This window comes from Bombus impatiens, unplaced genomic scaffold (assembly GCF_000188095.3).
Source record: "Bombus impatiens unplaced genomic scaffold, BIMP_2.2 scf_2222, whole genome shotgun sequence".
Lineage (NCBI taxonomy): Eukaryota > Metazoa > Arthropoda > Insecta > Hymenoptera > Apidae > Bombus > Bombus impatiens.
In genome coordinates, this window is record NT_178641.1 from 2,284,967 (window position 1) to 2,300,015 (window position 15,049).

Genomic DNA, 15,049 nt, shown 5'->3' on the forward strand with positions numbered 1-15,049 from the left:
TAGAAACAATTACACGATCCTGTTATCTAGGGAACACTGTTAAAAATCACATCGTTAGCTACGGTTATTGTTTCACACGAGACTCGGCACAACTTGATTTATAAGATGCTCCTTAATACGGTTATACGGAAACTGGGCATACTTGCTGGGTGCTCGTTATTCTAAATCCCTTACAGTCGTTATTAAGCAACTTTGCTCGAGCGCCTTGTCCTGATTTATTGAACGCTCGGTATATCGAATTACCAAGTTACTTCGTACATCAGTTATTTAGTACAAGCAGAGGCTAACAGGGACAGAGAATTAAGAATGAAAAGAACGATTAAAAGAAAGCGAAAACGAGAACGAATCGTTGAGAATGGGTTTGGGGACACGCGTAATGCCAAGATAATATTACATTAATAAGGAGCACGAAATGGAGAATTGGATGAATAATAACGAAGCGATGAATACTTTATTCTTGTTTATGGTCCCTCGACGAGTGACTCTTGTCGACTGCGTTGCATAGAAAGAATTTATCGCGCATTTCTATTCTCCTTAAATTAACAAAAGCGTTTAAATATAATTTAAAACATTACCTGATCCGTAAAATATTCGACAGTGGTCCGGTTGCTTCAATATCTTGTCGAGGATTTCAGCATCGACCACTTGACCAGGTGAAACACAAATTCTGTCATTCGTTTGATCTCCAACGTCTGAAACAGCGACTCCACATTTGTCCCTGTTTAATTTGTTTAATTACTCTGTGAACCATTCCGCAAACTAAAGAATTCGGTAGATACGAAATACCTCGTTTAATAGCTGTGGCCAATAAATTTGCTAATTTGGCTTTTACAAGATCTCTCCTCAACCTTCCTGCGACATCCACGTACTCCCGCCAGACTTCCGCCCCAACGCCAAGCATCTTCAGCCGAATAAAGCCTGGTAGAGAGGCATCCTCCTCGACACACACCGTCGAGCGTCCCTGCTCGGGACTTACACTCGAAATCGACAATGCATCTATCCGCAGCAGATATTCAAACCTACCTTGCTAAAAAGGAAGCAAAAATATAATTCGAAAGTATTGGTACTTCTTCTTCCTATGGGGTTTACCAGCTTCTCAACTTCACGTTATGATTACAATTCCAGAAATTCCGATTTCCTCGTCCTTTTACCTTTATTCGTCGAGGTTCGTTTAATGAAACGAGAAACATAGATGAGAATCTTCGATCGAGATTACCAGCGCTTCGCATCAATCGTTGGACCAATCTTTCCACGATAGCTTCGATCGCAAAAGCGTTAGAGGAATCTGTAACAAATCCATTCGATTCGACACTCGATTGGTAAAACTCTGGCAGCTCACAATTTCCTCTTGAATTCAATATTTTTATTGTTCTCAACGCCTCCACAGACAGAATCTCTCCATTGTTCGCCGAATCAAAGAGTAAGATTTATTGAGAAACTGGTTAAGCATTCACCATTCTGAGCCTCGTCGACCAGTTTGCGAAAATACGTGTTCAGGTTGCACAGCTGACCCTTGGTGAAAGTAAGCTTCGTAGTCATTAATCGAATGCTGCCCTTCTTGCACGATGATCCACTAGGTGTACAGCCCATCCTCTTCCGAAAAGAAGACAACTTATAATAAACAGACATTTATCATAAATTTGATATATCGATCTACAAAACTATAGAACAATCAATATTTTTCAACTCGAAGGAGGAAAGGAGGAGAACTTGAAATATTTTTTTCGAAGTAAAATGTATCGTTATAATTCGTTTTCTGAATCAATCAGCGTCACAATGAAAAGCAGGGAGTTAATCAAGAAACGATGCAATAAATTATTACAAAAGATCAATATTTTGAGAAAAGGATTTCAAAAAAATTGACAAACTTATCGCATTCATTTCCTCCATTATCTCCTGCGCCTAAAACTATACCGAAATAATTTATGTAGAATATTCCACAAAGATGCACACTCTACTTTCTCGACAGATTATATGCACATGCGTATTTCTGTCAACTTGTTACATAATTTTACGTTTATTCATCGTGATAGCAACCCTTTTCTGCCCGTTGAATCTTGCTCGGCTCCCTTCTAATCGTCTCGGATGACTCGTCTTAAGTAACATCAATTTAAACGTAAATATATTCTAAGGATTTCGCAATAATGTAAGGAATATTTCATCACACGCGAAGACAAAAAGATTCGCTTCATTTTACTTTCAGTACGTACCTTCGAAAGGACGATGAAGTCACAGGCATAGATTCACGGCAAACACTGAACGAACACTATATCACGGAGCAAAGCCACCGAGTGACGTTTCCATTCCATCCGGAAAGATATTGACACTCTGCGATCGTGACCATGTAAATGCACCGAATGCCAATTATTATTCAGCAGATCGGCTAACAATACCATCACAGTGTTCGGCCACCGGAATTACTTCCGATCCTGATTGTGTGTGCTTGACTTCCGCTCCGATGAACGTGTATCCGTTGCTTCCTATACATTATGTTACCATTACAATGTTTCCTAACTACGCGTACAGAATCTTTGAGTTCACTCTATGAGCAATAAAAAATAGATCTAAAATTGTTAAATCACAGATTTATAAATCATTATATATTGAAGTCTACACCTACATAAATCATAAATCATTTTTTCTCAAATATCTTTACGTTTTCGTTATATTACTATTATAGATATATATAAACTATACAACTAATTTCAAGAACTTAATCGGAATCGTAAAAAAATATAAATAGATAGTCATCTTACGTAGCTGATAGACCTTATCTGTTCTGTCACATGCTACAATACTATACATACATGTATAATTTAAATTAAAGCCTAATAAAAAAGAATAGCATTTCTAATAATATATTTTTATTATAATAATTACTACGAATATATTTTTATAGCAATTAAATCATTTGTCGATGTGGCTGGCTTAAAAATTTTGCTCGCTACTATATGGTTCTTTAGATTCAATTGTGAATACATAAGCGTAATGACGACTCTGATCTCATTTATAAAGTTTCGGTATGCAGTTTATTGTATAATCTGTATAATCTGTATAAATTGTATAATCTGAAAATCATAAATACAGATTGTAATTTCAAAACTGCAGAATATTAATTCTTGTGTTTCAAATAAATTCTCCAATCGTAGTCAATGATTATGCTCGATGCTGAATCGATAATGTTGGAAGCGATGCCAAATGGTAATGGTTTGTTAAAATAATATTCCAGCTTAATTATGTTTCTGAAGATTAAGAAAAATTTCCAGTTATCCCCAACTAGTATTTCACGTGCCTATATTCGCATAGTTGTGTAGCAATATTTATTTTAAAATAATATTGGAATAACTATATAGTAGCGACATCTTACAATCATATGGAACTATACATGTATTGTTAATTTCAAGACACATACTATTTCTCAAGGGTTGAGGTCCTCACGATCGCAAAATGGCACGCGGATAGTAGGAATTATTAAGAAATATAATAAAAAATATTCACGGCGAACGATCGTACTGAATAACGATGGCGTCGGCTTACATTAAAGATGAACAAGGTGATAAATTTCGTTTCATTCAATCATTTGATTTATTTTAGCTGTTGCACTATTTATAACCTGCAACATGTAAACAACCATTATTTCATAAAATTTAAGTCAAGCTCTGATACTCATTTTTTTTTTAAATCATTAATAAATATTAAAAATATTTACAGTAAGATATGTGCGATGTTTTGAATGAAATTCAATGATGTTAATGTAACAAAGATATTTAAAAGATAGATTCATGTTAATTCATAAAATTCATTTTTTATTACAAATTTTTTATAGGTGGAACATTCATCCCGGCCAGCCAACGTCCTGATGGTACATGGCGTAAGCCACGTCGTGTGAAAGATGGCTATATACCACAAGAAGAAGTTCCACTGTATGTAATAATTTATAAAACAATACTAAACCATTCTATACAGATAATATTGTTATTATCACCATTTTTTTCCAGATATGAAAGCAAAGGCAAACAGATAAAGAACAAACCTATGTATCCAATAGGTGCAAGTCCAGAATTCATAGCAGAGCATAAAGCTAAACAGGAAGCATTACTAGCAGCAAAATCTAAAACTATTCCTGGTGCTCCAGTTAAAACAGAAGTCAAAAAGAAGAAGAAAAAAAGTAAAAATAAAATAACTGAACGTATAACAGAAGAACTGGCTAAAACTACACTCTCAGAACCAGATCAGAAAAAAGAATCATTATCACAAAACGGTAAACCACAAACTAACATAAAGATAGTATCCAATAACCAGACTTCAGCATCTAAACCAAATGGTTCAACTCAATCTCAAACTTCTATATCAGATCCACAGAAAAGGTTGAAAAACCTTAGAAAAAAGGTCAGAGAAATTGAAACATTGGAAGAAAAAATAAAAAATGGATTGTTAAAAAATCCAGAAAAAGAAATACTTGACAAATTGGCAAGAAAAGCTGAAATTTCGAAAGAAATAAAACGATTAGAAGCAAGTCAATAAAAAGAGGGAGTTGAAAAAAAATATATTTACATACTCATAAAATATCACTTCATAGTTGTACCTAAGCAGATGTGTGTTTTTCAAATTTTTAAAAATTTTAATATGATCTTATGTAATGTCACAGTTTCATCCTCTTTATACAGTAAGCTAATAGCAATATAAAGATGTACATTTATATACAGAAGATAAAAATTAAATATTAATGAGAATTTAGTATGCTATAATATCACTATGTGAAAGACCAATCAGATTTAATAAAAATTGTTTTTGCATATTACATGTTGTTATTTATATCATCAGAAATAAATATTATGTCTATAATAATAAAATTCATTTACATTTCTTAAATTCCTAACTAATTTGATGAAACTTGAAATACTAGGGATTTTATATGCTGGACACACTGACTAGCTTTATTTTCTCAGTAGCTGCTGAAATTCCTACAGTGCAATATTCTGTATTTGCTGTTTACTGTATACAATCGCGTCTTTTGTACTTAATTTGTTACGTGAAAAATGGATAAACTCCTATAAGCGTTTTACTGCCTTTTTTCTTTGATATATTCTCATAGATGAAAGCTTGTAATTTTTATTCAGTACAATATCATATCCAATTAAAATGATATTTAGTGAAATTGAAATGATAAAACGATTGAGACGCAGATTAAAGCGAACGGTTGACGGTTGACTATCGATGGGTAAATAACTAACAAAATCGAATTAATTAAAATTCGATGCCTCTCGGCAATAAACCTGAATGTGTCAAGTGTGGGACTCGAGAGACCCCACTTTGGCATTCAACCGAAGCCGGTAATCTTTGCAACGATTGTCTTGAAGAAGAAAGAAATTCAGAAGCGAGTTCAAACGTAAGAAACGAAGATGAGGATAAAGGAGGTCTGTTAAAACCTACCAGGAGAAGTACAAGGATTACAAGATATTGCAATTCTAAATCAGTTCCACATAAAATTATACCCAAAGGGAAAGGAAGAAGAAATTTGTTCAAAAAAACTGTATGTTTCTTGATTCTCTAATTACTACAAGTATTCCAAAACGAAACATTATATATTATTTTATTCCCTTATTTTTAGCCAGTTAAGGCACCAACAGCTACAGCAACTCCTGTTACAAGCAGTTATGTATTTTATAAAGGCACTTATTTTCAAGTAGGTGATATAGTTTCTATGCAGGATATTGACGGAGGAATTTATTATGCTCAAATTCGTGGTTTACTCACAGATCAATATTGTGAAAAAAGTGCTGCTGTCACTTGGCTCTTGCCTACCACTGCAAGGTAAATTATTAAAACTTATGATAATTCATTTATTGTTCATAAGGTACCAAAGTAGTAAAATTATGTATTTCATGTTTAGTCCACCACCTGATGAAGGATTTAGTCCTGAGACATATATTATAGGACCAGAAGAAGATCTCCCACGCAAATTGGAATGTATGGAATTTGTAATGCATGCTCCATCAGATTATTATAAATTAAAAAATACACCATATCCCCCACCACCTACAGAACACGGTACTGGATATATCTGGACTACACTCAGAAATGAAATTGCTACATGTAAAAGATGAACTTTTTAATTCAGTTGTTTAGTTATTTTTATGTTAATATTTTGGTTTCTTATGTACATTATGAATCTGGTATAGAAAAATAAAATAAAATAATTGAAGTATATTTATAACTGTTTAAATTTTTAAAAATAAAATTTATCGTGAATATATATTATTGCAATATTTATTACAACTTTGTTTGATACAATATAACATTATCATTTAATACTATCTTTGAAAATAATAGAATGGAAGTGTTCAATAATGAGTTAACATTAAATATACTACTTTAGATATAATAAAGAAAATGCAATTTCATAATATTACACTAGGTATGATAATACAATCTCTATAAAATATAGTATCAGTATTTTTAGATTTATAAATTTTTACCTTCTTTCATGTATTGAATTTAATACTTTCAACACTCCAGAGATCCTTATGTTTAGATACAGATACAATTTTTCAAATTTCATGGTACAAATCCTCTTCTTTGAGAATCTTCATTGTTTAACTCTGATACTGTTGAGGTGAAATGTATGAAGAATTTGTGGACAGTATTGGTGCATTCTCATTCACTTGAAGAGAGGGGAAAAAAACCCTTGTAGTATCACTTGCATTTGGGATTGTGGTTGAAATCAGTCAGCTTGGAGCCAACGAAGTAACGGCTGGTCAGAATTTGAGATCTTTTATAGCTTGTGGTAAATCAGGCAACTTCATATCCTTTATCTGTTGTGGTATGTTCATATTCTTGACAGCAGAAACAGCACGCGCCGGCGCTGCTGTGATTCCTGCCTGCACATACCATATGGATGGAAAAAATGGAAAATGGAGAAAATAAAGGATTTTTGAATATAAATTAATTAATAGAAGTAAATACAAATAAGTAGCTACGCAATACACATTTTATTCTTAGAGCATAGCGACGTATACATTTGCATTAAGGCACTATTTCCGAGCAAACATTTACAAACGACTTAGCACCATCATGCGTGTTATGAGTATTTATTTTGTAAAGCTACGGAAGATTTATGTTTTGAAATTCTTGGTGAAAAAAAAAAGATCACAGATAGATTACACAAAGGAATGAATGTGTACAAAATGATCTGATTTTTACTGCCGATTTACTTAGGGAGGGGGCCCCAGAAGGACAAACGGACGAGGTGAGCAAGATCGTCCTGATTTGTAAGTTCCCTAAAATTCATGTTAGCTCAATCAGTTCTACCACCATATGAAACTGCACTACAAAACATTCCGACGCATGCAGAGCTAACGAATAAACTGCAATAGGCTGTTAACTTCTACAAGCCCAGAAGACTTTTATAAGAAATTGAATGCCTTTTTCTTTATCACTTTATCTTACTACTTAAAAATTTTAAGAGAATAAAATTTTATTGGGCCCAAAAAGTTAAGGGATGTTTGCATAAATTAGTTATTACAACTGTGACTTAGTAATTTAAACTTTATCACAGTGTACTGCTATATTATATATAAAATTTGTTATCTTTAATATTTATAAAATATATAAGTAAAGCTTAAACATACAACACATATATTGATGTTTCTTAAATGCCAATTATAAAAATATTACTTACCTCCTGTTTTTCCAATTTATTTTGATCTTCAATTCTTGTAAGTATTTCAGTCATATTGGTTTCTAAAACCATTCCACCCATCACTAATTCATTGAGAATATAATGAACTTTGTCTACATGAAAGATAAGGTCGAGTTCACATACATTTTCAAAACATTTATCCAATGTTTCAACAAAAACTTGTATCAAATCTAAGATTCCCAATTCTGATTCTGAACTATCAACACAGAATACAAAATATAATGTAGCATAATGCCGATAAATTAACTTATAATCGGATCCACCAATTAAACTTCCACCTTCTAGAAAATTACAAACATTATCATCTCTCTTCGAAACTAATTGAAATGTTTCTTTTATTATCTGTTGTTGCATATCCTCATTCTGAAAAAAAAGACACAGTTTATTGAATTCTGCAGTAGAATATAATAACAAATTATAACTGTTGTTACACTTACAAAGTATTGATAAAATTTAGAAAGTCTAGGCTTCCCATGATTATTAAATACTAAAATAGCTTTAATCATGATTCACGATCAATTAAAAAAATAAGGTCTAATTTTATTATTGAAAAAAACACAGATGTTTCTTTCATTCGTATAGAGGTTAGTTTCGAACGTCAAAAATGTACTTTAAAAAAAATAATTTTTTTCCAACATTGCATTATTAAGGAAATTCATACTAATAAACATTTAATTTAAGAAAATAAATATTTAAGAAAATTTAAGCAACTAAATATTTCATTTTGCAGCTGTCACTGTATTTATGCATTATTTATAATCATTAATTTAAAAAATAACTTAGAAATTATAGTAATTTTATGCAATGAAATAACGTCACAATAAAGAGAAATTTTTCTACGTAAATATTTCTCATTCCATGTGAACACTATACTATTACCACAGACAAAGTATAGATTAGATATACCTTTCAATAACGAATCTTTTGACTCAACTCTCTGGATTCCCTTACCATTCTAGTATCATTCCCAACATTATCGATTCAACATATTTCAAATGTACTGTAATATTATTTGAATTGATAATACCCTTGAATTGAATTTCTAAAGCCCTTTCTTTATTTGACTTTACCGATTCCTAAAATAAAAAAGAATGTGTTCTCCGAGTACATTCGAAACAACCCAAGGACTGCATAGAAAGATAATCGCGATCACAGCAAACCAGCTCGTATTATTTGTTATATAATTCATAATTATACCATATATATAATGATGCAATTAGTAATTGTATATCAAATAATGATTGTCCAGGTCTCACCGCGTGGAGGTTGCTGTGAATGGAAATCCTCCCTATGCACGACCCATCCACCCTCCTTTTACGCAAAAAAATTTAACATCAAATTAAAAACATTAATTTATAAGCAAATGCTTCTTTTAATGTGCGTTTGCAAAAGTGTTTTTCTAACTCGTAACTTTAATTTACTAAAATCACATATAAAATAAGAAATTTTCAAAATAAATCGCGAAGAGTGCCTCAACACTTAAAATTAATTAATTTTCAATAATTTTAACCATCAGAAATACAGTCAAAAATAAATGTATAATAAACCAATTATTTACAATAATGAAACCAATTATAGTGAAATAGAGTAATAATAGAACCCAAATTCTGCTTCAAAGACCGATAATATGAACTATCGATGATTGTAACTTGTCAAGTACACAGTCAACGATGAAAATAAAAGAAAGTTTCTCAATTTTACTGAGATTATAATTAATAAATGATTAAACACGAACATACTATTTAAATGAAGCGGATATAAGTGTAGAAATGTTGATGAAGTCGAAATGAAAGTACTAATAACAACAGGGTAACGCTCGACGAGACGAATTTTCGCTCCACGACATTCAAGAGTACAATAACACCTCAGAGCACGATTCTCCGCGAAACTACGCATTCGAATATTTCGCACCAATAGCAAAGCTCCATTTGATGTGACAATATATTACGCCAATAGGAACAACGTTCAATTTCATTTGAGAATATTCTGCACCAATAGGCACGCTTGATTTGACTTTGACAATAAATTTCGCCAATAGGAGCGTTCGTATATATAAGCGCGCGCAAATTTAGCGTATTCAAACAGTCAAATGGATGAAATTGAGAAATAGAGAACGTATTTAAGACAATGTTCAGTAACAAGTACGAATAAGATTATATTCTTAATGAAAAGCTTTTATGTTTCATCATAATTTTATGTTTATCATCAAGCATAAAGGGTAAAAATGGAGACTGAGAAAAATCTATCATAAAACAAAGAATATTATAATTTGTTTTTAACAACATAACGTTGATTATTCAAATTGTTTAAGATAATTAAAGATTGTTGTTTATTAGACTTGAATGTTAATAATTGTTAATATGTTAAATGTTAATAGAGGTTGATATTTTGATAATTTGATTTTGATATTTTGATACATACGTATAAGTATGCAAATTTCATGTGGGGATGAAACAAAATAAGATCTTTTTGCACGTAACGACGATTCCAGCAACTTCGATAATTAGACTGATTATAATTCCTACATCCACCGCTTTAAATCATAGGGAGCATGTCAAAACCTCTGATTTTTTACGCAATCGGTATTTCAGAATATATAACATAACAATATAACCCATAAGATGCCAAGTCTCCATACCACAGCCTTAGTAAATGTCTGTACTCCGTTTGGTCTGTGTCTATATCTCGACTGTGCTGTTATAGTTGTTACCAGAGAGGAAATTTCCTCTCTACTGGTACAGTGCAAAACAGAGAAATCAAAGTAATTAACACTAGGTGGAACTGCATTCGCGCGATATCTGACAAATGACGAAATGACAAGCTATTTGGATTCAAGGTGCAGTCTAAGAATCACGAAGATTTGAGTAGAAGCTTTTTCTTTTTTTTTTTATTTTTGTCATATACTCTAACGTGAAATTTCTGCGATATGTTTTGATAAATCGTAAGTACGATCTTACGACAGAGGTAAATGGCGAGTTGTCAAATGCAGCGTAACGCAATCACCGCATTTCAAAGGTAAGGTTGTTTATAATGTATCCAACTGAAAAATTGAATTTTTGGTTTTATGTCAATATTTAGCAATATTTATTACAGTTTATAAAGATAGATCAATTTTGTATCATACAAAGTAATAAATAATATACATTTATTATATCAATATTTTACACTAAATTTATATTCGCTATTGATGCATCTATGACTGAATTAAATTGCTACATTATTTCTTAACTGATACAATTTAGGACATTAAGAAATGTAACTATTAATAATTTCATTGAAATAATTTTAAAAAACCTGACTTATGACGATCTATGTTGTAAAAGTGTTTTCAATGTTTGAGACCATAACATTTGATTTATTACTCCATTCAATTTCAAAATTGACATTTATTTTGTTTCATAATATTATTATAAATGTTACCTATTTATTTTTCAAATAATCATTATCATTGAAAAATGCATATATTGATAAAGTAGCTCTTATGCTTTTGTTAAATAAAAAATGATATACAGAGGATCATCTTGATTGTTGACAATCAAATAAGATAGAATTAAATGAGTAAAAAATTAATAAGGTAAGACTATATAAAGAAAAATCCAACATTACTTATTGGCCACCACAATATTAATATAATATATTTGTATTAATATTATTTGTTCTTAGATGGGCAAATCGCGACTATTGCCATTGAAATTGCCATCAACCACCAATATAGTTAATAATGGAATAGTTAAAGGAAAGATATCATTTGTCCGAAGATTAGCAGTAGGATTTATGATCTTAGCTACACTTGGTTTAATATATGTACCAGCATACCATTCAGCTCAAGGCCCATTTTTAGGCTTAGGTGAGACTCCATCTTCTCCAAAACACATTGGTGTTTCACATTTGGTAGCCTCAGTAGGTATGCATTCACTAACATTGCTAGAGCTTTTGTTGCGTTATAAACTAACAAGACTTGATATGTAAATCTACTTTCACTCTTCTCTTTATAATTATTTGTCAGTTACAAATTTAAATTCTATGGACTATAATAATGTAAGCTTAAAAAATACTGTAAGAATTACATAAATAAGTATAGTTTATATAGAACATATTTACATATTACCTACTATCATATTAAATACCCAATGAGTCAAGGATTTTTTTTTAGAAGGGAAGGAATTCTTTTATAATGATAAGTAGTAGGTAATTTATTCAGTTGTATATTCATGGGAATTCATGTTAGAATTAGCGAAAAGAAAAAATAAATTTGAATAGTAGAAAAAGTATCTGCAGTATACTTCAATCTTCCTTTTTCCATCCACTTAATGTAGAATGCTTGAGTGATGCTATAATAAAATAATTATTTAATTTTATTAAGCATGCATATGAAGTCAAAGCTTAAGGAAAAGAATTTCATGAATACAACTTTCCTTATAGAATTAAGATAAAATATTTCTGTAAATATAAATAATTTACAGCGCAATTGCCAGGATGGGCATATAATACTTCAAGAGATCTTTGTATATATATTCATCCAGAAAATACAACTTCAGTTTTAAGTCCTAATGATATATGTTCTTCGTCACCATATCTTTTCATAGTTATTTGTTCAGCTGTTACAAATATCCAAGCTCGAACAGCTATAAGAAGCACTTGGGCTAATAAGAATAATTTAGATAATATATATAACTCGACTGTAAAGATAGCATTTCTTTTGGGACAAAGTGATAATGATACACTTAATGTATGTATTTATGTGTAAAATTTCTTAAATGAAAATTGTTACAACAAAACCAATAACAAATTACATTACAGAGTATAATAGCTGAAGAAAGCCATCAATACAATGATATCATTCAAGAAAAATTTTATGATACTTATAATAATTTAACATTGAAATCTGTAATGATGTTGAAATGGATAACATCAAATTGTGGCCAAGCAAAATATCTCATGAAAACAGATGATGATATGTTTGTAAATATTCCTAGTTTAATGAAAACTTTACAATCAAAGTCACTAACTGATACATTGTTAGGTTCTCTCATCTGTAATGCTAAACCTATTTTAGATCCAAATAATAAATGGTAAGTAACATACATATCATAATATAAATATAAGATAAGAATATATAGAAAGAGAATCCATACAAATATGTTTAATTAGGTATACACCAAAATATATGTATTCAGGGAAAATATATCCTAATTACTTATCTGGTACGGGGTATGTAATGAGTTTAGATGTGGCATTTAAATTGTATCATGCAGCATTAAGAACACCATTACTTCACTTGGAAGATGTTTACATTACTGGTCTCTGTGCAAAACATGCAAAAGTACGACCTGTAAATCATCCTGGATTTAGTTATGTTCCACGTAAACTGGATCCTTGTATATTAAAAAATGCTATTACAACACACAAAGTAAATGTGTCCAGTATGTATGTTATATGGAACAAATTGAATGATACAAGTCTCTCTTGTAGTAATCATTCTCATATTGATAAGAAATCAGTTACATTAAGCAGAAGTGGTAGAAACATTGGATATTATACAGTAAAGAGAAGACCTATTAACAAATGTGTTTAAATTAACTAAAATTTTTAAGTATTAAACCTGTTATTTATTATTGATTTAATATTTATTAAAACAAAATTCTCAATAAGTATTATGATAATTATAAAACAGAGTCGTACTAAAATTATATTGACGAAAAGAACTTTTTTTAAAGCTACAATAAGAGAGATTTGTAATTGATGTTTGAATAAAAGTTTTACAGACTATTTTTCCATTTGAATAGCAATAGTTTTTAAGAAAAATATTGTCAATTAGACTTGCTCTTATGAGTTAACTTCATTTTTTATGTAAAAAGATCTGAATAATTCGGAGTCTCCAATGATGATATCTTATTCAATTTAATATAATTTTAACAAAAACTAGAAAAGCAAAACTAGAAAAAAACTATATAAAACATGTTACAAGTGTATTAAATTACACTCTTTGTCTAAATTGAAAGAATTTCACTTTGATATTTTCTCACAATTCTAAGAGAATTGTTATGAGAACATATGTATATATACATGCGTATATTTTGCTATTTGTACCTATTGCCAGTAAGTCTTAGTAGTTATTTCTTTAATAAAAATTTATTTAGTTTAAAATTTGTTCAATATTATAAAACATTGGTATATTTTCTTATACTCAAATATTCTAATTATTTTAGTAATCATTTGCGTAATTTTAAAATTCGCCGCTTGTTATTTATTACCTATACAACTTAGTAATTTTAGTTGGGACTATTAAAAGTAGAAAATTCATCCATCCAATTTTGACTGTATGTATTTTGTGCAAAATACCATTGTTAGTGTCGTATTATGATATTTACATATCAACGACACATATATTTAACTAGTATGAATTTGATGTAGCCTATTGTATGCTGAGGATATATAAAATTTTGTAAAAGTTCGTTATAACGTATTAATTAATACTAGTGATATTCATAATAATAATTACATTTCTTGTACTCCAACTAATCGAAACGATTACCATTTTATACGATATTTTAATGATTATGGATATAAAAAAGAATTACATTCCTTGCTAATCCTAATGCAAAATGCATTATTAGTACACCAATGTTTAAATCAATTATTAGCTCAATTAAGTAATACGAATTCATACTCATTAAGCTTGTTGAGTGAGATTCGTTCACTAGTGAAAGCAAAACTAAGATTATTAACGACTCTACGGACTATTCTAGTGGCCTTAGAGAAAAAGATCTTGTTTTATTTTATATAAATATATTGTTAGAAAAATTGAACTTTAAAGTTTTTCTAGCATATTACGAAATTTGGTGCTATATAGCAATTAATTATACGTTCGCCGGATGTACTTTTTTACAGATCATCATTTAATTTGTATGAAAATTAAGTTTTACATAATAGTAAAAATGTATTTTTGAACATAAAATCGATAAAATTTAATAACAAATTTTTATTAAAAATATTACCACGCTTGTTGTTTCTTAGATGGACTGTACACAAGTGCATACGGTATTGATACATACGAAAATTTAACGATGCATTTATCTTTACAAATTTATATATACATATATATATATATATATACATATATATATATATATACATATATATATATATATATATACATATATATATATATGTATACATATGTATACATATATATATATGTATATATATATATATATATATACGTATATATATGTATACATATATATGTATACATATGTATACATATATATATATATATATATGTACAACTGATTTCTTACGCGCGTCTATTAAATTGTCAAAAATTTGTGTCCATTAATAAATTGT

General features: G+C 30.0%; 5 protein-coding genes across 15 annotated transcripts in view; 3 read left to right on the forward strand and 2 right to left on the reverse strand.

Annotated features, from left to right (window-relative positions):
* Window positions 1–2,602, reverse strand: part of LOC100746475 — an 89,416-nt gene extending 86,814 nt beyond the window's left edge. For 7 of the 8 annotated variants that reach the window (XM_033324381.1, XM_024372002.2, XM_033324384.1 and 4 more), the window contains exons 1-4: window positions 1,455–2,602; window positions 1,152–1,285; window positions 787–1,027; window positions 576–692 (exon numbers count right to left, since the gene is read on the reverse strand). In XM_033324381.1, the coding sequence (XP_033180272.1) occupies window positions 576–692; window positions 787–1,027; window positions 1,152–1,285; window positions 1,455–1,629 (667 nt within the window). In that variant the 5' untranslated portion in view covers window positions 1,630–2,602. The remainder of the gene's footprint in view (window positions 1–575; window positions 693–786; window positions 1,028–1,151; window positions 1,286–1,454) is intronic. The other variant, XM_024372003.2, reaches the window with a different exon arrangement.
* Window positions 2,603–3,393: 791 nt separating this feature from the next.
* LOC100747786 (partner of Y14 and mago) lies at window positions 3,394–4,801 on the forward strand. Its single transcript, XM_003494369.4, has 3 exons — window positions 3,394–3,553; window positions 3,827–3,923; window positions 3,999–4,801. The coding sequence occupies exons 1-3, from the start codon at window positions 3,523–3,525 to the stop codon at window positions 4,522–4,524; spliced, it is 654 nt and encodes a 217-aa protein (XP_003494417.1). The 5' UTR covers window positions 3,394–3,522; the 3' UTR covers window positions 4,525–4,801.
* Window positions 4,802–4,933: 132 nt separating this feature from the next.
* Window positions 4,934–6,210, forward strand: LOC100747908 (GATA zinc finger domain-containing protein 1). Its single transcript, XM_003494370.4, has 3 exons — window positions 4,934–5,533; window positions 5,612–5,814; window positions 5,894–6,210. Exons 1-3 carry the CDS (start codon window positions 5,258–5,260, stop codon window positions 6,105–6,107), a joined length of 693 nt encoding a protein of 230 aa, XP_003494418.1. The 5' UTR covers window positions 4,934–5,257; the 3' UTR covers window positions 6,108–6,210.
* Window positions 6,211–6,463: 253 nt separating this feature from the next.
* LOC100748027 (AP-3 complex subunit sigma-2) lies at window positions 6,464–8,645 on the reverse strand. 2 transcript variants are annotated; one of them, XM_012393234.3, is made up of 3 exons: window positions 8,140–8,614; window positions 7,682–8,065; window positions 6,464–6,881 (listed from the first exon to the last, which is right to left on the reverse strand). In XM_012393234.3, exons 1-3 carry the CDS (start codon window positions 8,206–8,208, stop codon window positions 6,759–6,761), a joined length of 576 nt encoding a protein of 191 aa, XP_012248657.1. In that variant the 5' UTR covers window positions 8,209–8,614; the 3' UTR covers window positions 6,464–6,758. The 2 variants fall into 2 exon arrangements, with proteins under 2 accessions (XP_012248657.1, XP_024227692.1); XM_024371924.2 differs by lacking the exon at window positions 6,464–6,881 and adding an exon at window positions 6,974–7,280 and having other exon boundaries at window positions 8,140–8,645.
* Window positions 8,646–10,358: 1,713 nt separating this feature from the next.
* Window positions 10,359–14,508, forward strand: LOC100748146 (beta-1,3-galactosyltransferase 1). Of its 3 annotated transcripts, none has more exons than XM_012393168.3 (5): window positions 10,359–10,717; window positions 11,366–11,606; window positions 12,166–12,431; window positions 12,503–12,774; window positions 12,854–13,277. In XM_012393168.3, exons 2-5 carry the CDS (start codon window positions 11,366–11,368, stop codon window positions 13,275–13,277), a joined length of 1,203 nt encoding a protein of 400 aa, XP_012248591.1. In that variant the 5' UTR covers window positions 10,359–10,717. The 3 variants fall into 3 exon arrangements, with proteins under 3 accessions (XP_012248591.1, XP_003494420.1, XP_024227777.1); XM_003494372.4 differs by having other exon boundaries at window positions 10,360–10,717; window positions 11,366–11,549; window positions 12,854–14,508; XM_024372009.2 differs by lacking the exon at window positions 10,359–10,717 and having other exon boundaries at window positions 12,854–14,508.
* Window positions 14,509–15,049: the final 541 nt, after the last annotated feature.

Excerpts from the sequence above, each read along its gene's own strand:
- LOC100747786 (XM_003494369.4), top strand. The coding sequence starts at position 3,523 with ATGGCGTCGGCTTACATTAAAGATGAACAAG. Across the intron at positions 3,554-3,826 it reads TTACATTAAAGATGAACAAG|GTGGAACATTCATCCCGGCC; the intron begins GTGATAAATTTC and ends AATTTTTTATAG. Across the intron at positions 3,924-3,998 it reads CCACAAGAAGAAGTTCCACT|ATATGAAAGCAAAGGCAAAC; the intron begins GTATGTAATAAT and ends ATTTTTTTCCAG.
- LOC100747908 (XM_003494370.4), top strand. The coding sequence starts at position 5,258 with ATGCCTCTCGGCAATAAACCTGAATGTGTCAAGTGTGGGACTCGAGAG. Across the intron at positions 5,534-5,611 it reads GAAATTTGTTCAAAAAAACT|CCAGTTAAGGCACCAACAGC; the intron begins GTATGTTTCTTG and ends CCTTATTTTTAG. Across the intron at positions 5,815-5,893 it reads CTCTTGCCTACCACTGCAAG|TCCACCACCTGATGAAGGAT; the intron begins GTAAATTATTAA and ends TTTCATGTTTAG.
- LOC100748027 (XM_012393234.3), bottom strand. The coding sequence starts at position 8,208 with ATGATTAAAGCTATTTTAGTATTTAATAATCATGGGAAGCCTAGACTT. Across the intron at positions 8,066-8,139 it reads CTAAATTTTATCAATACTTT|AATGAGGATATGCAACAACA; the intron begins GTAAGTGTAACA and ends CTTTTTTTTCAG. Across the intron at positions 6,882-7,681 it reads ATAAATTGGAAAAACAGGAG|GCAGGAATCACAGCAGCGCC; the intron begins GTAAGTAATATT and ends TGGTATGTGCAG.
- LOC100748146 (XM_012393168.3), top strand. The coding sequence starts at position 11,366 with ATGGGCAAATCGCGACTATTGCCATTGAAATTGCCATCAACCACCAAT. Across the intron at positions 11,607-12,165 it reads ACATTTGGTAGCCTCAGTAG|CGCAATTGCCAGGATGGGCA; the intron begins GTATGCATTCAC and ends AATAATTTACAG. Across the intron at positions 12,432-12,502 it reads GTGATAATGATACACTTAAT|AGTATAATAGCTGAAGAAAG; the intron begins GTATGTATTTAT and ends ATTACATTACAG.